Raw genomic sequence first — 21,484 nt, forward strand, 5'->3', positions numbered from 1 at the left:
AAGGAAACAATTTACCAAAATTATAGGGAAGTAAACTGTTGAAATTACAGCGTAAAAGTTTCTTTCCCTCTAAAATTACAGGTAAGAAAACTACAGTCTACAGAAATGAAAATCACTAGCTGTCTCCAGTTTTAAGCCCAATTTCAGTTTCCTGTAAATCTTTATAAAAGTCACACCTCAAAGACAAGAGAACCATAAACCACCAGTGATCTGTGACATTTCGTGGAACCATGAGAGACGAATACTTTCATCTCAACCAAAGAACTGTCAATCAACATCCTATCCTTTGATAAATAAGAAAAAAGGGTGGGAAGAGGGGGAGGACAGCTAGAAACGTCGGGTGAAAAAGCCTCTATAAAATCATGCATCATTACCTAGCTATGTCCTTCACCCCTTATCTCATTTGCCATAGGCCTTAGTGGATTTCTGAAGTCACAGCTTTGTACCTTGGGCTGGAAGGATGATAAAAAACAGATGGCATGGTGTATGAGTTGAATACCAGCCCCCCAAATTCATGTTCATTGGGAACCTACGGGGCTTCCCAAGTGGTGCTAGTGGTAAAGAAACCATCTGCCAATGGAGGAGACATAAGAGATGCAGGATCGATGCCTGGGTTGGGAAGATCCCCTGGAGGAGGGCATGGCAACCCACTCCAGTGTTCTTGCCTGGAGAAGTCCATGGACAGAGGAACCTGATGGGCTGCAGTCCACAGGGTCACAGAGAGTCAGATATGACTGAAGCAACTTGGCACGCACGCACAGGAACCTATGAATGTGACCTTATTTGGAAACAGAGTCTTTGCGGATGTAACCAGGATGAGGTTGTCCTGGATGAGGGAGGGTCCTAAATTCAATGACTGGCACACACAGAGGAAGACAGTCATGTGGACAAAGGCAGAGATTTGGAGCCATGCACCTACAAGCCAGAAACACCAAAGAGCTCAGAAAACCACCAGAAGCTCAGAAGAGGCAAGGAAGGATTGTCCCCTAGAGATTTCAGGGAGAACGTGGTCCTGCTGACACCGCTAATGCAAACTTCCAGTTTCCAGAACTCTGGGAAAGTATATTTGTGTTGTTTCAAGATATCCAGTTTGTGGTAATCTGCTACAGCAGCCCCGGGAATCTAATTCACATGGTCCCCCTGCCTACAGAATACACCTCTGGAGATGTTTCTGCAGGACCACCTGGCAAATGTCCTGGTTCCAAATCTCCCAAATCGATTAAGTCTGAATCTCGTGGATGGAGCCTAGGGATCCTTGTTGTAACAGTTTCCATGAGATGTTTATATGGACTAGAGTTGGGACCACTGGGCCCTGGGATGATCTAAGAGTCTTCACTTTCCTTGTGGTTCTCCCTGTGCCTCTGCTGTGATCATCATCTAACACAGTGTCAGAATCAAACAGTGTCCTGGGCCAGAGAGCCTCTGACTAAGTCACCTCATTAATGTTTGGATTAAGTCTCCTCATCTACGCAGAGCATATGGAATCAGTCCTGTCTGGCGGCACCGTGAGAAAACATGGGATGAATGAAAACAGCAAATAGTAGCGTAGTAGTGTTAGACATTCAGTCGTGTCTGACTCTGTGAGACCGCATGGACTGTAGTCTGCCACGCTCCTCTGTCCATGGGGTTCTCCAGGCAAGAATACTGGAGTGGGTTGCCATTTCCTTCTCCAGGGGATCTTCCCAACCCTGGGATCGAACCCTGGGTCTTCTGCATTGCAGGCAGATTCTTTACCATCTGAGCCACCAGGGAAGCCCTGAAAAGGGCAAATGAGTTCATGTAAATAAAGTGCCTTGTACAGAGTAAGCTCTCACCAATGCTGAATTAACATTTCTTATGTTCCCAATTTATCTGAACTAAAATTCTTCCTGGATCACATTTTTCACTTGGGAACAAAATGACCTGAGTCTCTAGAACTCTAGTATTAAAACTGCAGAAGCACTTGCTGTCCTTTACAACATGCTTCCAATAGGTCTTTGGCATAGCATCAGTTTTAGGTGGGCCTTCTTATCCCTATTTTAGGGATGAGAAACAGAAGTTCCAAGAGGTTAAACAACATGACAAAGATATTAGTGGCCTTAAACTGAAGCCTATTTGATTCCACAGCCTCTGTGCTCGGTCTTTATACCGTACAGCTGTGCCTGCCAATGATCTAGAACAGGAAAGAATACTAGAATGCTTCTTCTAGGCTTTCCGAGATAATGAGTTAATCTTATAATGTAATCCAAGTTAAATGTATTATTAACACATTAAATTGCACTAGTGCACCTGATTGTACTTTATTTGTATAAAAAAACTTGAATAGTAAAAAAAGAAAGAAAGATGAAAGGAGGAAGGAATCAGAGAAAAATCACCGATTAATCCCTTGCTATTTAAGGCTCTGAAGGCCAGCAGCATCAGCATCATGTGACAGCTAACTACAAAGGCCCCTTCCCAGAACTGTTGAATCAGAAACTGCAATTAATAAGATTCCCCAGGTGGTTCAAATGCAATTGAGAAGCCCTGGGTTTATTGAACTCCGAGAGCAGATAGCTGAAGAGGGGGCCTTAATACAGCTAAATCTCTAATGGTACAGAATGGTGAAGTTCTAATATGGCGGGCTAGTGGGGGAGGGACGTCAACTGTGTACAAAGAAAACACTTCGCTGTGAATGAAAAGCAGACAGGAAAGTAAGTCCTAAATATGGCCTCTGTCAGAGCGCCATCTGTGATTCAGGAAATGACTCCAAAAATAGGGTCAGAGCTAATGAGCAGAATTAGAACCAAGCATGGAGTCAGAAATAAGGGAAGAGTATATATGGATATCCTGGCACAGTATTAGAAGTCACAATATATTTTGTGAATGAAGTCAGAATCAGTAAATAACAATGAGAGCTAAAGTCTATTGAATGACTACACAAGGCAGTGAACGAAATCTATTACATAAGCCACCTCACTTACACCTCTCAACAACCTCACCAGGTTTTCAACAATGACAGAAGCTGAGGTTTGGGGTGTATTTTAATGACAGTGTCAGGCTGGCAAGGAGAGAACCTGGCTCTGGTTATGACATATGTCCACCCCTATCTGAGCTGATTGACTGATCGATGAAATTGCCTTGGGTGAAATAAAATCTGGACTACTTACTATTTGTCCAAATTGAAAAGCTCTAATACAGTCAAATCAGCCTCTAAATTGCAAACAGGAACTGACAATATACAAATATATAAGCTTAATGTCGACTTGGGAAGAGGGACAGACAGGGAATGTTCTTCAGGCTCTTAGAACATCTACAAAGAGCCTCCACCCAAATCTCTAGACCTACAGCTCCACTAGACATGAAAAGATGTGCCCTCATCAGTTACAAGGACTGAACACTAGACAGTGAAGAAGGAACAGGGAAGCTCCTGGGAAATAGGGCTTCAGTCTGATGGAACATGACACCTGTCAATAACCCCTTGCCATGGAGAGGCTCCTGCTGTGAAGAATCTCCACTCCAAAACTCTTCGGTGCTTCCAGTGTCTTTTGCTAAACCTAACATAGCTGGTTCCCTGAGCATTCCTGTCTTATTATCATCCTTTCTGGGTAGTTCATGGTAGTGTTTCATTTAAATCCAGGATCTTCAAGAAACAGCTCTTCTAAGAAACTTATACCAACTGTCTCCCAGAGTTGTTTGGGGTGCTAAATTGGGTAATAGCACATTTTGAGTCCTTAGCTCTGTTTTATCATATGTGTACAGTTTACATTTTTTTTATGTATAAAACATAAAGCATTTAACCATCACATTCCCACTTGTACCATTGTTCCAATTTATAAATTTCTAGGTTTCCTCATTTCACTCATCACTTCTGATGTTTAAGATGGATTTAAGGAGAGCTGGAATGGCAAATAAGAGACAGAAGGATCTAATTTCAGTTTTGTCAATAACAAGCTTCATGTCATTGGCAAATCACATTATTTCTGAACTTCTAGATTCTTGCTTAATTATGTGTCATTAAAGTTTTGTTCAGGAAAGGGGATGAACAAGGATATCTCCTAAAATCCTTTCTAGGCATTAGGTTCTATAATGTGTTAATACCAGAACTAATGTTGTAAAAAAAAAAAAACTAGAATTTTTCAAACCTTTCACTGTTACACATTTGCTAGCACTCTTACTTAGCGCTGTACACTCACATCCTTTTGTTAAACTGTGTACACAGAGAGTATCCCTCGTATACAAAGCCTTAGGGAAGGAAGCATCATCATCCTGATTTCATACAAGTAGAAACAAAAGCTCAGAGAGGTAAAGCAATTTGTTTACAATCACACAGCCATAGGTATGGGAAGAGTCAGAGGTCAACCTCAGGTCTGTGGCTCCAAAGCCCGTTGTTTTAATTATCACGATAGTTTCAGGTCATTTCTCTCTAAGACTGGACTAACATCACTGAGATTACTTTTCTTACTCTCCAAAATCAGTTTCATTTTTTGGCTTCAACCTCATGATCTATGTGATATGACTGAATTTTAATCCAAATAAATGTTTGCAAAGTTACCTTTCAGTAAATCTAGTTCAATATCATAACAGTGATCAAAAAAGCAAAGTAAACTCTCCCAGAGGTTGCCATCCTATAAAAAGAAAGCTCCACTGACTAGTTACAATACCATATATGTCCAAATCTTCCCACTAGCCTTTAAAAAAAATGTAGCTGAGAGATTTGGAATTCGTTATTTTCCCAAGTGGAAACAAGCTCCTCAGAATCTTTAAAGTATCAAAAATGTATTTTGAAGAAAGAAAAACAAACCACAGTGATTCTTAAAGATGGACTTTAGTTATTTAAGAGCAGTATATACAAACAATTGTATCCTCACTTTAAAAAATCACCTTGTAGGAATTCAAAAGTTTTATTCAACTTAAAAAAAAAATCAAGCCAAATGTGCAGTATGGACTTTATAAATCTGAAAAGTAAAAGGGCACATAAACATTGCCTCAAAAAAAGAGTGTTCTCACGAATGTAACTCAAGTATAAAAAAGAAATATGAACTTTCCATATGTTTCTGCAATAGTTTTATGTTTGGCTGTTTTTTAAAATTTTCTGTTTTTAATATAGAAAATTGATTTTGTCAATGCCATTCACATGCTTTTTATTTTTTAATAGAAAAGGTTAGAGATCATTTATCTGATAGAGAAAGTTTATGTATAATCACAAACTAAAATAGTCACACGGAAAATTAGCAACTTTTCTGACCTGCCACTCTCATTCTTTGGAACTTATCCTATAGATAAAAAATAAATAAATAAAAATATAAATATAAATAAAAGACATACGAGGAAATGTGTACAAGAATGTTAGCCGCAGTGTGGCTTATGCTTACAGAAAATAAAACAAGTAACTATCAATATTATTAAGCTTAAGTAAATACATGAATACAATGGAATAATATGTGGCTGTTAGACTGATAGAAACTACTCTAGAAAGGAAGGAGCTACAGTTGAGGAAAGAAAGTAGGTTGCTGAGTGTTATGGGATGAATCTCCTTCAGTTAGAAAAGCAAACAATAAACCCAAACTCCAAATGAACACAGAGGCTCTCTATATAAAAGTGTGCATAAAAACACAGAAAAGTTAACACTGGCTGCCTGCTGGCAGGCAGGTGGGGAAAATTGGGAGGAGAAGATCAAGTTTTGTGCATCTTTTTATTGTCTGACAACCACCACGCATTACCGTCAGCAATTAAAACAACCGGGAGCAGAGTCATGGTCCAAGAAGAGCTTAAAATCAGCAAACTTCCACAAAGTTCAAAAGTCTGTTCTGTCAGAACAGCATGTATGCTATCTATGGTGAAACAGATCACCAGCCCAGGTGGGATGCACGAGACAAGTGCTCCGGCCTGGTGCACTGGGAAGACCCAGAGGGATCGGGTGGAGAGGGAGGTGGGAGGGGGGATCGGGATTGGGAATACATGTAAATCCATGGCTGATTCATATCAATGTATGACAAAACCCACTGGAAAAAAAAAAAAAACAGCAGACAGATAACACTAAAAAAAAATAAAAAATAAAAAAAATAAAAAGAAGTGAAACCAAATAATATGCATATTTTGGTTTCTGTTGTACAATATTATGCTTGTGAGATTACTTCATGTTACCATGTGTTATGGTTTACTCATTTCTATACTCTATATATCCCATTGTATGAATAAAACCACAATGTATTTATCAAAAAAAAAAAAAAATCAGCAAACTTGAAATATCAAAAAATGTCTCCACATTTTAACATGGCAATACAACTACAGAATCTCCCAAAAGAAACTTTAAAAAATCGCCCTAATATCAGGAAGCCCAGTGAGTCCAAGGCCTGTCTCATTCTGAGAAGACATCCTTGGTGATGCCCTGGAGACTAGATAAACCAGGGGTTTCAATGCAGAATGCTTCAGACCCTGCCTCCACACTTGAGGAATTTGTCTTGCCTTGATAATAAACCAGAAAGATCAGAGAAAACAAAAGCCATTGCCACTTATCTCTTGCTTCACTCTCCTCTCTCTGTCTAATAGTGACTGGATTTTCTCTTTTTTTAGCTCTGCAGACAAAAGAAAGGATCACCTATGTTTGATCTACCCTTGATCCTTTCTCGCAGTCATAGACCCTATGACATTAATTTTTCCTAACCTAGGAAAAATATAAATGACTGCCCTTAGGAGCAGTTTTCTATACTGGCAGCTTCAAATAAACATATCGCAGCGTTTCAAAACACCTTTTACAAAGGCAATGTGTTGTCAAATAGGGTATCAAAATGTACAGTGTTTAATTTTCTCTCTTTTCCCTCTTGCTTGTTTATCTAAGTACAATCTAACACAATATCTGAGCAGAGAAGCCCATGAAAGAGGCCACATGATTACCCGTGAATTCTTTTTTATCCACAGTACGACTTCATTTTGGCATCAACCCTTGGTTACAGGGACAGACCAAAATAAGTGCATTTCTCCTCAGTGTTAAATCACAAATGTTGTCATCACCAAAACCACTTCACTTCCAGCCCCTGGGGGCTTTTACATGAGAGGGGTCATGACTGAATGCAATGGCCTTTTACAGGAAGGCTGAATGGCACTTTCCAAGGGAATATTGATTCAAAAACCCTACAGTCCATTAGGTATGACCCACAATCTATCCCTTTGTGGTAGGTCAGACCACACTCATTTCTTTTTACTCTAAAATTGTTGAAAGGCATGGTATATTTTGGACACCCCATAACAGACTTGGCTTTTCTCTTGAAAATATATAATGTATACGAATAATATTAACTAGAGTTTTAAAACTTCTTTCTAAAATGGACCTCAGACTGCAACAGGCCATGTTAGGATTTATGTAATTATGTTTCAGAAGTGCAGAGTTATCAAAGACAGCAAATAACCGATTAGCAGGTATTGAAGTTTCTTCTAATAGCTGATCTTTTTCTTATAATAATTTTGCATTTAGTTCTTTATTGGGGAAGAGAGGACTGAGTAGTAAGACATTCTCTTTATTCTATCTCCTTACACACATATATTTTTTGCTATTTTTAATTTTCCATTCTTTCAGTTTTCTTTTCTCAGTCAAATGTGAGTCCAGAGTTTCCTCACAGGTGCTCCAGGAACTTCCCTCAGACTGAGATCAATGTTCCGAGTTCTCCATGAGAAGGGCACTCTTGGTTTCTCTTTTGGTTTAAACACTGAAGGGAGCACTACCACACTTCGGCTTTTTAAACGCATTCCTCAAAATCACTATGTATTGGAAAACTATAATAATACATGTATTCAATGCTACACTTTCCAAACACGTTAATTCTCATATTAAGAACATTTACACTTGAATTCCTCATTTATATGTGGAAGCTAAAATATAAACAAGTATAACAAAACAGAAGCAAAAGCACAGATGTAGACATCAAACTAGAGGATACCAATGGCGAGAGTGAAGGGAGAGAGGCAAGAAAGAGGTAGGAGGTTAAGAAACACAAACTACTATGTATAAAAGCGACAAGAATGTATGGTACAGCACAGCGAATACAGCCAATACGTGATAATAATTTTAAACGGAGTAAAGTCTCTAAAAACAATGAATCACTATGCTGTACACCGAAAACTAATATAATATTGTGAATTAATTTTACTTCAATTAAAAAAGAAAGTTGAGTGTTTGAGAATGTATTTTAAAACTCAACTAAAGGCCATTTCAAACTACTAGTTGTACAATTGCTAAATATTATACTCCTGCTGCCATCTTGTGGTAATTTTTGGAATCTTCTTGTTGGCGCTTTTCCTTCCCTTCTCACTCCACCTCCCTTTTCCCCTACCTTTGGGACAGGACCTATACCCAAACCTTAATGAGTCCCTCTCTTAAGCGGTAGGCAGACAACCTGCACTGTATTCTGAAATGAGAATTGATTGTTGTCAACTCCTCCTCCTGCTTGCATAAAAGGAAAGCTGACTGCTGAAGAATTGATGCTTTTGAACTGTGGTGCTGGAGAAGACTCTCGAGACTCCCTTGACAGCAAGGAGATCAAACCAGTCAAGCCCAAAGGAAATCAACCCTAAATATCCATTGGAAAGACTGATGCTAAAGCTAAAGCTCCAATACTTTGGCTACTTGATGTGAAGAGCCAACTCATTAAAAAAGATCCTGATGCTGGGAAAGATCGAGGGCAGGAGAAGGGGATGACAGAGGATGAGATGGTTGGATGGCATCACAGACTCAATGGACATTAAGTCTGAACAAACTCTGGGAGATAGTGAAGGACAGGGAAGCCTGGCATGCTGCAGTCCATGGAGTCGCAAAAAGTCAGACACGACTTTGCTACTAAAGAACAACCACCTCCTACTTGTAACATATTACCCCCTTTCTCCTTACACTTTTCTCATTTTTCTGCAAAACTATCCTTTAAACAATAATACCTTTAAAAATATTTATCTTTTAGATTCATCTAGTTTCTTATAAGTCAAGGGAACACAGACTACAGGAAAATACACGTGCATTTTATGAAAGACTCTCCCTTCCAAACTTTTTCCAAATTGTACTTTTACAGAGAAAGAAAAAAATCTTGAATTTCTGGCTGCAGGGTGCCACACTACTGCCCTTCACAGCCACAGACATCAACTCACAGGATCCAAGGAGAAGCCCTGGGGACGCTCTCTGGGAAGACAGAGCTGCCCGTGGACCCTAAGCTGGACGGAGATGGGAGGCCAGGCATCCCTTTATAATTCTCAGCTGTCCTGTTCACCTATGTCTGTGGCATGGCAAAGGAATTCACAAACCTGGGGTAAATCAGACACTTCTCTGCAGATACAGTGAAGTGAGTAATTCTTCAGATTGATTACCATTAGAGCAAGAATACATCTTATAAAACCCACTATTTCCATGCAGATCAATGTCCTCACTCCAATTCCTATGGAGAAACTGAAAGCCTTCAAGGAGTCACCCAAAGACAGGTCCAGCGAGAACTCAATTGGCCAAAATTTTCCACAACATAGACGGGGTGAGCATGAAAACAATGTTTCATTCCTTGTTGAAAATGACTTTAAAATAAACTTTCCCTCTTTTGTGTTATTCATATCTATGTTATCTACAATCTATATTTTTCTACGTTTTCCTTTAAAATCTATGAACCCTTAAAATGAAGCTTTCTAAGCAACAGAAGCCACATGGCATAGGTTTAATATGATTATTACATCTTTTCCCTCAGGACATTAAAATTCTCTATTAGTATAAAGCAAATTAACTTGTGTGCTACCTAGAAGCAGCCCCGGTGCCATCAGTACATGAACATCACCCTTTGGGAAACAGGGCTCTGATGTACATATGCTGAGTAGAGTATAGTAAACCTAACAACAGTTATTTATAAATAAGTAGCTTTAAGTGTTGCGGCAACCAGATGTTAATATTTTAGACGCACAGTTCAGATCACAAGTTCTCAAACATTGCTTCTGCAGTGACTCACGAGATGAATGATGTTCCCACGTGCATCACACTCTTGTGAAAAGACAAGACTGACTGTGGGTTCTATGCTATTTCCTGCCATATATTTGTCATCCTCCCAGCCTGGGAAGCCAATCGGAATGCAGGTCAAAACCATCCCTTGAGAGGTGCCTGTGATTGCATTCAACGTTATTTTCTAAGAAGCAAATAATTCACGAAGTTTGATTTTTAACCTACTATTTACTCATTTTAACCTCACAACTAATCAAACACATACCACCGTGTGCCATGACACTAAGCTACAATCTGCTGGAATAAGACCTGGAATATTGTCCCGCATATTTTAGAGTGAACTTGCTCTGTGAGGGGAGATTGAATTGGACATGAATTGGTTTGATCCTCTAGATGGTTTCTGGGTGAGTTTTTGTTTGTTTGTTTTTAATACCTTCTAGGTATGTGCTGTTTTTACCCTGCCTCTGAAATTTAGCATGTGGGAAGAGAAATGTATGGTAAGCTGAAGGTTTTATAGGGTTGGAATTTTTACTATAAACAGACCTGGTTTCTACCCTGGGGTTTACAACCTAAGATATAAAAGAATTTTCTATTTTGAGAATTTTTAGCATATGTAGTTGAAGTTCCTCGGCATCCGTGTGAGACATGAAATTAACATTACCCACACCGTGAGGGCAATGAGAGGCATCAAGAAAATACTAACATTTACTCAAAGGCTTTGGATTTGCTCACCAGGCAATATCCGTATCATACAGTTGAACAAATAGGCCTACGAGTATTTTTAAGAGGCAAATATACAAGTACTTTTAGGATTCCCTGTAAGGTTTGTCAGCAGTGTTTTTGCAGTATTTGAAGTCAGAATGCTCAAATAAATACTTCTGAGGATTGAAAACACATTTTGAGCACTCTCTAAACTGATTTAGGAAGGAGGAGCAGTACAGCATAATTTAAGAACTGTACTTGCATAATCTTTATCACAAGTGAAAAAAAAATTCAAACTAACTCCTAACAGGGTAATTACAGCAGATGTCTTACTGGATTTGTCTTATTAAGGCAAATTCACTTATTAAATAAACACTCAGATGAAATCAGCATGCTATCCCCTTACACACCAAAGTGCTCTCATTGCGTTCACCCACATAATAAAATCAATCCAAATCAACTTCAAGGAGCAAGATATTAACTGCTGAGGACTAATTTCCAAGAACATGTCAAATCAACATGCACTAAAAAAAGGTTAACCATGCAGCCAACACATTGGACAGGACAAATTACAGAAAGGATTTTACAACTTTCTAGCCAGTATAAACTTGGTATTGACTGAATTTAAAACTACACTTTTTTCTAAGATAGCGTGAGTTTCTACTACAACCCCACATTAAAAAAAAAAAAAAGTAGGGAAATGTTTAAAATAAAAGCAACATAATGTACACTGTAGTTTCTAATCCACCAACAATGTTTAGGGAGCAGTGCAGAGTAAGTTTAGGAGTTTTAAAAAATCAGTCTGCTGTTCATAATGACAATAAAGGAGTTTAGTTCCACAAGGATTTATATAATAAAAACAAATCTATCTCAAAGATATACATTCTTTGGAAATATCCAGTTTTCATTAAGAAACACTTTAAAGCATCATATATTTTCAACATGAGGAATTACTTTTTAAACTTTAGGAAATTCAAATTGTACAATATCTGAAATAACTTAAGATATGACAGATTTTGAAAGGTTAGAATACTCTTCTGAGCAAGACCTCTGTGCTACACTTGTGGTTGTATGAGTTTTGCAAATAATATTGATAGATCTGGCAGGAGTTCCAGATGTCAAGCTAAAAGAGAGGAACCGGGGACCCCAAAGAGAGATGCACAACACGGGCAGATCCAACAACAAAGAAAAACAGGTAAAGATCATCATTGGGTAAAAGGTAGAATCAGCAAGAAGCAACAGAGATTGATTCTAGTACCCTGCTCTGGAAGACAATATTGGACTACGTGTCTAATATCAAGCACTTGGCATGCTGCAAGATGCTGTCATCTATTTGACGATAACAGCCCAAGAAGTAAATCATCCTTTCCCCAGGAAACTGATTGGGCCAAACTAGAAGAGTTTACCGTAAGAAGTGTAAAGTCATAAACTGAATAAATCGGCAATGTGTGTGTATGTGTATAGATATACATATATGGACATATGCATACACATGTAATCATACACATAAACACACACACACATATCCTTTTCTCTTCAGGAATCCGACAGCACGTGACACTAACAAAGCGAGACTCCAGGTCAGTACTAGTTTTTGACTAATTCCAAGCTTCTGAGCTTTCACTTTTGTGAAACAGGATACACTACCCCTGGTTTATCTCAGAGCTCATAGTAACTTCCAAAAGCTACAAGAATTCAAGATAACATAGGGTCCTGAACTCTGATAAGCAAATTCTCAGTGGCAAACGAAAATACTTATTCCTACTCTGAGCAGCCATGAAATCACCTGAAAATCCTATCAAAAGAAAGGGTTTTAATGCACTCTTAGCACCTCCTACACAGAGCGGGGAGAGGGCACTGGGAAATGAGCAGTCAGTAAAGAGTAAAAACATATGACCTCTTTTGTTTATTCAGGTCTTTCAGAAATATTTTCATGAGGGTCAGTCAAATCTCCCATGAACACACAATTACATTGAAACTTGCAACCTATACACCTATCAACGATCCAGATAGAACAAGAACCCTTGCTATGTTACAAATACACCTGGGAAATGAACATCATCCCAGAACCCAAATCAACCCCAAAGCAAAGTGGATATGTCTTAAAATATATAAGTATAAACGATGATAACTCAGAGCTATCAATTCACCAACTCTGGTACTGATGCAAAATTGAGAAAAATACATCGTTCTTCTTGTCCCATTTCTGAGATCCTTTAAAAGGCATTTCAGTAGTAATTTGCTCAGTTTTCTCATCACTAAAACCAGGGTACTGTCTGCCTTCTGTATTGCTTTAACTAAAAGTATGAGTGAGGTGCTTATTCACAGAACCTGTCCTCTTCAAACTACTCTTGGCAAGACACAAGGATCAAGCCTGCCTGAACACCCTCCGGTCTTCTCCGCGGCTCTTCCCCCTTTCAACTCTCATCATAAATACTACTCATCAGAGTAAACTAGATGAATGTCCTCTCCCAGAAGCTCCTGTTAAAACATCATGGTGTTAATCCAAAAAGGATAACTGGTCAACAAATTGGTATGTGGTCAGGTAGTAGTAATAAATTCCTTTGGACGGAAGGATTGGTAGGGATGATGGGATTAGCAGGAGGAATCTGTAAGGCAAAAGGCAAAGGATACAGTGGATGATGTACAAAGGCAGCCACAGAGATCCTTTTCACATCCTTCCTTACCTGTACTTCTCATCAGTTCCACCTATGACGTGAAGGAGGAATGACTGGGAAATGCCAATTCCAAGAGAAGGACCTGAGGAAATTCTAGCCAGCTCAGCACACTTGAGGTGTATGTGCTGGATATGCCTATGGAGGCATATTTGCTTAAGCTCAATGGTCACTTTTTCATAAGGTCAGTTTTGTGCTGGCTATACGGCAGAAAAAAAAACAACAACAACCAAAACAACAATGTATTCTAATTTAGGGCATGTTCTTTTCTTCCTATTCAGAAGGATTCACTAGTTAATAAGATGGAACTATCCTGATTCCAAGGCTATAGAGTATAGCAGCTGAGAACTGGGGGCTCTAAAAATTGCAAAAGTGGGGTTTGAAACACATCTGGCATTTCATAGCTGTGAGATCTTAGGTAAGTGACTTCTTTGAGCCTCAGACTCCTCACATGGAAAGTACATATATGATTTAGGATCACTGGGGAAAAAACAATGAGCTGCTGAAAGTAAAGAGCTTAGCACTGTGTTAAAATCAGTAGGATTAGCTACCTCTAATATTCTTACCTATGCTATTTTAAAGCATTGTGTATTTTCTACTGGAACAATTAATAAGGTGGGCCCAGAATTCAGTGGGTGTACCTGCTCATTTCATTGAAGCTACTTATATCAAAATTAGGCCAGATCCCTTGATTCAGTCTGAAGGTTAAATCAGCTGAAATGAATCAGAGACGCAAAAGGCAAAGAGTTTTCTGGGGCATCCATTCCAAAGCGCCCATGTCCCAGTGGAAGAAGGTACAAGTTCCAAAGGATGAATTTACGTTATCAAGAATCAAGGGATCTGTGACAGGAATAGCTCAATAGCTTTGCAATATAATACATTATTCCTGTACCAGAGTAATATTGATTTCAGCTTTTGCTTAAGCTAATTTAAAAACAACAATTGAAAAAAAAAACACAATTGTGTGCAGTCCTCTGAGCTAACTGGGTTATCAAAATAAGGAATTTAGGTGTGAGTAAAAAAACAGAGGGAAGAATCAGGATATTGGGTAATTCTTGATGAATTCTTCAATTCATACAGGGAATTGAAGCTCATAGAAAACTATGTGAAAGACTCAGTTATTTGGTAGAAAGTTATCTATGAATGTAAAATATCATCATCATCATCATCATCCAAAGCAGCCTACAGTTTTCAACGATTATCACTTGATCTCTACTGGGCATTTCTAAAGGGTCTGCAAATGAGGACTGTAATAAGTCGGATGTTTTCTTTTTAAACATGATCATCACACTGTACACTTGATACTTATGCTGAGAGCTCAGATCTTCCCTTTCTCTAGTATAATTTTCATCTAAAGCATTCCTCAGATACTTAGATCATTCTTAATGGAGTTTGTGCATTATACCCTCTGCGGACGCATGGAAATCTGGCTAATTGGACTGACTTGATTACAACAGTCGTTGAATTCTCCCATTTCCTTCCACTGCAATAAATGCTCAAGATATTTTTACCAGCGATTATGTAAATATTTCAGATTGCAATCATTTTCCAAAACAGTGGTGATAGGCAAAAGTGCTTTTGTCATTCTGCCCACCAAACAGAATGCCTATACTTTCAAAATATATTTCTTTTCTTGTTAGTATAAAAACTGATGGTGCCCTAGTAAAGTTTCAAACAAACCCACAGCATGAATAGCTCTCACTAAATCCTATAGCCACTGCAATTGAACATTAGCTTTGTGATAAAGCAGTCTCTTTCAGTCCCAGTAAGTGCATCAGGATAGCACAACTTTTAACAAAGGATGCATGAGCTGATGGGATGTCTATTTCCCAAAACCATATATCTGAAAATTAGCAAATGCACTTTTATTTTGAAAGCACTGTGTTGGCTGTTAAATGCTTTCTAGAAATACGTTTTTCATGATTTCTTTTCTTGGCCAAAATAAGGTGCCTCACCAGTAAGTCAGTACTGCCTCTTTAAATGCTAGGATAATTACCTCATTCCAGAGGTTACTATTCCCCTGTTCTACCTGTCAAAATTCTTTAAACTCTAATGAGTCAGCTTCCTGAAAACACACACCAAGCTTCCATTTGAAAGTGTAAAACTACATGCTGAGTGGGAAAAAGTTTACACTCAGTCCCAGGGTAAATCCGCGCACAGAGGAAGTAGAAAAGCACTTCAGCTAGTTTCTGCGGACACAAGTATGCACCCTACCAATCTTTACTGCGCATGACCCACTCTTTTGATGAATGTTCCTACCCCTAACCAGAAACCGCTGGGAGTAGGGGGGAGGGACAGAATAAGGAAGATGATGTGCACGTTTGAAAGATCAGCCATTTCCTCTAAGTACACACAAATACGTCTCTCATTCTGGGAGATTTCTTATCAAGGAAAATAAAAGTGCCTCTTTGCAAGCTAGCTCCTGGAGAGGGGACCCTGGGAGGGAAGTTTCTTCTCCTATCCTCTCCAGACCCCGGTGAAATTTCCTTTTTGCTGCGGGAGGCGGTGCTGGCTACACTTTTTTTGGAGGGGCACAGTTCAGACACAGAGATCTGAAATTTCAAAAATGCGATAGAGCCCCAGCCGGCCAGCCCTAGGAGGCGAACAGCTGCTGGGTGACCGCTGATGAAGTGGCTTCTTAAGGAGGTGGGCAGATTGATTCCAGCTGCTGAGCGCGGGGCAGGGCAGCGGCCGAGGAATGCGCAGCTCAGCTGAGGCAAGACACAGCAGCTTCCCAACCAATGGCAAGGCCAAATATTAGCTCTGATTGCAGTCTTGGCCGGAGAGAAGGAAGAATGCCATTGTTCCATTTGATAGGAACTTCCAAGGCAGCGTGGGCCAAAAGGTGGCATGTGGATAGTGTCATTTTGTAAGCCTAGTATTGCTCAGGAAGCCTGAAGGCGGTCCCTTGAGACGCTGGTTCTGAGTGGGCCTGCAGTTCCCAAGGTGAAATCCTTTCTGCCTGACCCAACCTACTCCCAGCTCCTGGTCCTCTTCTGATAGCTCTCAACTCCTACACAGTCTTCATTGACCCCCTCCCCCATCCCACATACACTGGAATCAGTACACAATTGAAACGGACAAGGAAAGAGAGGAGGGCAAGGGCGGGGGGGGGGGGGGGGGGGGGCGGGGCGGACATCAAGAGTCCTGCAAGTGGCCTGTCTGGAGACGGACAAGAGGACGAGCTCGTTAGAAGCACTGGCCTCAAAGTCAGCTTAGGGGGAGGGATTAATTTAGGGGTCCCCTGAGGGCCCCAAACTCAGACAACCAAGTGATCTAACAAGAAGGAAGGGGTAAGAGATAGGCGGGCATGAAGGCACGCCTAATGGAATATTCAATATCCTGCGAGATGCACTTTCGGCCGTGCACTTCCAGAGACTAAAAGCCAGTAATGGGCTCTGGAGTCTGCACTTCCTCTCCCTAATGTCCAGAGGCGCTTTAATGCTGCAGCCAATCGATCAGCCTTCTCCGGTGAAGGCAGCGAGCGGAGAGCAAATACTTCCTACTTATGGCCAAAATCGCCGGGCCTCCTCTGCGCACCACGAAAGAGCGACACACAACTTTGAACTGGCAGGACTTAGCTCTCAGCGTGGCGGGAAGAGGGAAGGAAGGAGCCCGGAGGCGCCCAGAGAAACAGCTCCCCTCCCACTTCATCCCAACTTTTCCAGGGACAGACTCGGAAGACAAACAAGAGGGGGCAGTAGTATCGACTCTAAGACTGGGCTGACCAGTAGCCCCAAACCTGCTTCAGGTGCAAGGTCACCCAGCCACCTCCAAGCCCTAGGCAGCCCAAGACGTGGACATTTCTGGAAGGGTCACAAACTGAGCAAACCGACATCCAAGAAGTGGTGTTTCTTTACAATTTCCTGCTGACATCACTTGCTGCCTGGAGAGTGACCCTCGGAGGCTGATCCCTGCAGTGGAGACGCACCCCAGTCCCGCCTCCCTCCCCTCACCCCCTCCGCGCCTTCCCAGCCGGGCTCAGGCTCTGGGCAAGTTCAGTTCCTAAACCCAAGGCGGTCGCCCTGTCCATCCCGTAGCCGCTCCCGGGAGGCTCCAACGGCGCAGTGAGCATGCCCTGTGGCCTGGGTCTGGGGGTCACCTCCAGGAAGCTCTCCAGGCCCCGGGATGGGCCGGGTCCTGTCCCGGGAGGTCGTCTCCCCAGGGGTGCGCGAAGGGAAGACCGCGCGACTTCGGCGGGGTGCGCAGCAGCCAAGTTAGCGGGCGCGACCAAACTTTCCACGCTCCTTCTCCCCACCCCCACGCCACAGGGGCGCGTTTCCCCCCGAGGAGCTAGCCTTTCCCAGCCCGGCGGAGACCAGCGCAGCACGTGATGGACGGAAATAAAAATAAACACTCCCCATTCCCGGCCCGCCAGGGCCACCCCCACTCGGCGCGCTGAGGAGAGCCAGGGGCGCCGGGCACCGAGCAGCCCCCGCCGCCGCCGCGGCCCGGAGCCCCCAGTCCCCGAGCCGCCGCCCGGCCCGCCCGGCCGCCCCGAGTGGCGGCCCCGCTCCGGCCCGCCGCACCCGCGCCCCGGCGGCGCCTACCTTTCGGATTTGGTGAACTTCCGGAATGCCTGTCGGAGGTCGTGGAAGGACCTGTAGGTCTGCGGCTCGGCCGAGATGCCCTGTGCCCGGGTGGTCCGGGGGCCGATGTGGGTCGAGGGCACGGGCAGCACTGACTGGCATTTATGGAGTTTCCTCTTCAGCTCCTGGATCTCTTCCTCCTTCTCTGACAGCCGCTTCTCCAGCTCTTTGATCCGCTCCTCTTTGAGCATGAGAATCTTGGCAAAGTCTTCCTCCAGCTCGCTCATGTTTTTGCCTGAGCCCCTCCGCGAAACTTTTTCTCGGGCGACGGCGGCTGGGACGACAGCCGGGCGAGGCGAGCGCCGACCGAGCGAGTGAATGGGCGCTAAGTACCGGAGCGCAGCGGAGCTGCCCCTAACGCGGCGCGGGGAGCCGCGTTCTTCGATCCACTTCTGCTGAATGGACTAAAAGCATCGAGGGGAGGATGAGACGTCTAAAAGCGCTGGAGAGGAGAGGCAGAGTGCTAATCCCCAGCCTCTCCGGGGAATAGGTGATTATCTTTCATTGAGAAACCAATTAGAGCTGCCCTTCTTCCCCTGAGACCCCCTCCCCCGTCCCCCTTTCCCAATCACTTCGTGAGAACACGGCGTGCGCGCCACCCCACCGAGAGCCTGGTTTCTAGTTGGGAGGGTTGGACCAGTGAGCCTGCTCTCACCCCATCACACAATAATCACTCTTGCACGCTATATGGTACCAAAGGAAAGGGCCGGGGTGGGGTGGGGTGAGGGGGGAGCTTTATGCCACTTGATCCTTGAAATAGCAACAATTACCATGTGATCTGGTAGATGACGCAGCGCTTGTAACTGGAGCCTAAAGACTTTGTGTGGTGTGTGCGTGCGTGTGTGTGTGTGTGTGTGTGTGTGTGTGTGTGTGAGAGAGAGAGAGAGAAACATTTCATAAATATTAAACTGCCTTTAGACAATAACGTGCGTGAATTCATCTTGTTTTCACCTTTTACTTCTCTTCTGCCCTGGATGGTAAGGGTGTACGTGTGTGTTGGTTCCTTAGGATGAAGCCTTGTGGTTGTGAACCCAAGTAATAAGAATAACACGGCACTGGCCGTACCGGGTCTTTTCACCATAAGCTTTTAGTGGAAATAGTAAACTGAAATTGTTGGTGGGTAAATTGGATGAACACGTGTATGATAATGAGCCAAATGTTTACCAAAAAGGAAAAGGCCATGCATCCATCGGAAACTTCTTCGAGTTTGGTTTCTATTTCATCTGCTACTATTAAAATTTGTATGCTGAGCACCCAAATTATATCACACCACCATCTGGTTGTGAAGTGGGGGCCACCAGTGCTGAACTGTGGGCTCGCCCCAACAACTCCTGTTTTAGGGAAAATTAGCTTCTGCCAGCTGGATTTCTCCCTCACCTCTGCACCCATCACCACACTCAGTGCTAAAGGGATGTTTATACTCATCTGGACCCAGAGTATTTGCTAATTCCTACACTTTATATATATATATATCTCACAGGGGTTATTGTTCACAAATCACAGCTAAAGAGTTTAGATGTGTGGGAGGAACATTTCTTCAGGTAAAGATCCACAAATCTATTTTTTTAAAGAAAAAAGATGCAAACTAAGATACCAGAGAGTTTTTGTAGAAATAGTAATTTTCCTTAAAAAGAACTATCATCATATGATCCACTGGATGCTTATTTTTATAAAAATCTTTCTACCTTGTCTGAAACACCTTGGTAAAGGAAAGGCAGGCATATACTTTTGCTTATAAATCAACCCTAAAATATATATTTATTCTCAAGATTTCCTTATTTACTCTTCTACTAATCCAATTATTTAAAATTAAAAACATTTTAAGCCACATCTGATTTTTTAAATCGCACTAGATAATCCAGATTGGCTTCATCTACTCATGTTTGAGAAAGGGTTCTCTATCTTGTTGATAGTTACTGTTCTATTGCTTCTATCTATAAACAACTTAATCTGCTATCATCCCTTTAGAAACACTCAAAATAATTGGCATTTAAAAATACATTAGAAAAAAATTTATCTCCTTAAAGAATCTAGGCATAGGTTCAATTTTATTTATGGGAGATACAGAAATAGTTTTAAAATGACTATGAAATGGACAGGTTATTTTCAAGTCTTATATACTAATCTTAAATGCAGATATTCAAATATGTTTCTCCTGCTTATTAAAAAAAGAAACCTTTAGACCAATATTTTACACACATCTCAAAACCCTGAATTCATCCTTATCTTTCAAAATCAATCTTATTTTTTTACTAAGTCAGTTTTAACTTAGGTGACATTGAACTTTGTGATCTTAAATCATGTCCCTTGGCTTATGAAATAATTAAGAGCACAAGGAATATTTGAGAAAATACAAACTAGTAGAAGAGTAAACATTGAATTATTTAAAATCATAGCATTTTAAATCTGTAAGCAACATTGAAGATGATCTAACCTAACCACTTCATGTTATAAAAGAGGAAAATGTGATCTTGAAACATGAAGTTCAAGATTACCCAAGGGCAAATGTTTGAAGCCAGGATTCCCCAGACCTTGCTGCTCCTAACTTGAAGCCTGCAAATCTAGAAATTCTGCGATTCTGACACTCTAGTGTTCAAAGAGGCGATTTTAACCTCTGTTCTTTGTTTTTAAATCTGCAGCAGTAAGTTTCAATTGTCAAAGCAAGAAGTGTTAATGAATCCTTAGTTGTTGTTGTTGTTGTTTTTTCTTAAAGGAGAAGATCGCCATCTAGTGACCTTGGAGAAATTTGCTAAATAAGTATCTTTTCACAGTGAACTTTAGGTTGGTGCCTTAAATACCTGTGTGAGTGTTTTAATGTTCCAAGTTTGAGAGAAATAAGGAAAATACGCAGAATTTTGTGTCAGAAGAAAACATTTTTTAAATGAAAATTTGTTATATCTTTTAGCCACTGGATAATGACAACAGTGATGGTAAATATTCATTGACTGTTTAATATGCACCAGGACAGGGCTAAACCCTTTATATGACTAGCTAGTTTTAATCCCCAAGATAACTCTGTATGGTAGGTATTATTATTTCTTCTCATTTTATAGATGGAGAAACTTATAGTTAGCCAGGTTAATTCACCCATGTCACAGCGTGCAGGCTGTCTTAATCCCCATGCATACTGCTTCTACCTGAATTAGATTAAAGTGTCCACTTCTCTATGAGCCCAGTGACAAGCAAAACTAAAAGTTCTTTGCTAATGAAAACACACTAAATTTGAAATCCCATACAAACTCAGATAAGTATCTAAGGTTCTGGCTTCTCAACAACCTATCTCTTTACCAATGTTGTTTTCCTTATAATACTGTGGGATCTATTTTACATTTCATATACAGTTTTAAATGTTTACTTGAAAAGTACATGTATGTTCAAATATTATGATGGTGCTTTGCCTCTCCATCCCCACCCTTCTAATAAAGAACACTTTCTAAAGAAACTGAAGCCTTATCGATGTGAGTAGCTCATAGAGACCTCCTGTCCTTTAATCTAAGCCAGTGTTACAGGGGGGCAATGGGAAGACAGTATCTTTTTTATAAAAAAATTCATTACCAACAATAAAACCAACTAAAAGTCAGTCTGCTTTTTATTATCACTAA

General features: G+C 41.2%; 1 protein-coding gene across 1 annotated transcript in view; it reads right to left on the reverse strand.

Annotated features, from left to right (window-relative positions):
- The window catches only part of PRKG1 (protein kinase cGMP-dependent 1), a 1,349,869-nt gene extending 1,331,760 nt beyond the window's left edge, over window positions 1-18,109 (reverse strand). The window contains exon 1 of the mRNA XM_061162077.1: window positions 17,844-18,109. Coding sequence (XP_061018060.1) covers window positions 17,844-18,109 — 266 coding nt within the window. The remainder of the gene's footprint in view (window positions 1-17,843) is intronic.
- Between the last annotated feature and the right edge of the window lie 3,375 nt (window positions 18,110-21,484).

Source organism: Dama dama, chromosome 15 (assembly GCF_033118175.1).
Source record: "Dama dama isolate Ldn47 chromosome 15, ASM3311817v1, whole genome shotgun sequence".
In the NCBI taxonomy this organism is placed as follows: Eukaryota; Metazoa; Chordata; class Mammalia; order Artiodactyla; family Cervidae; genus Dama; species Dama dama.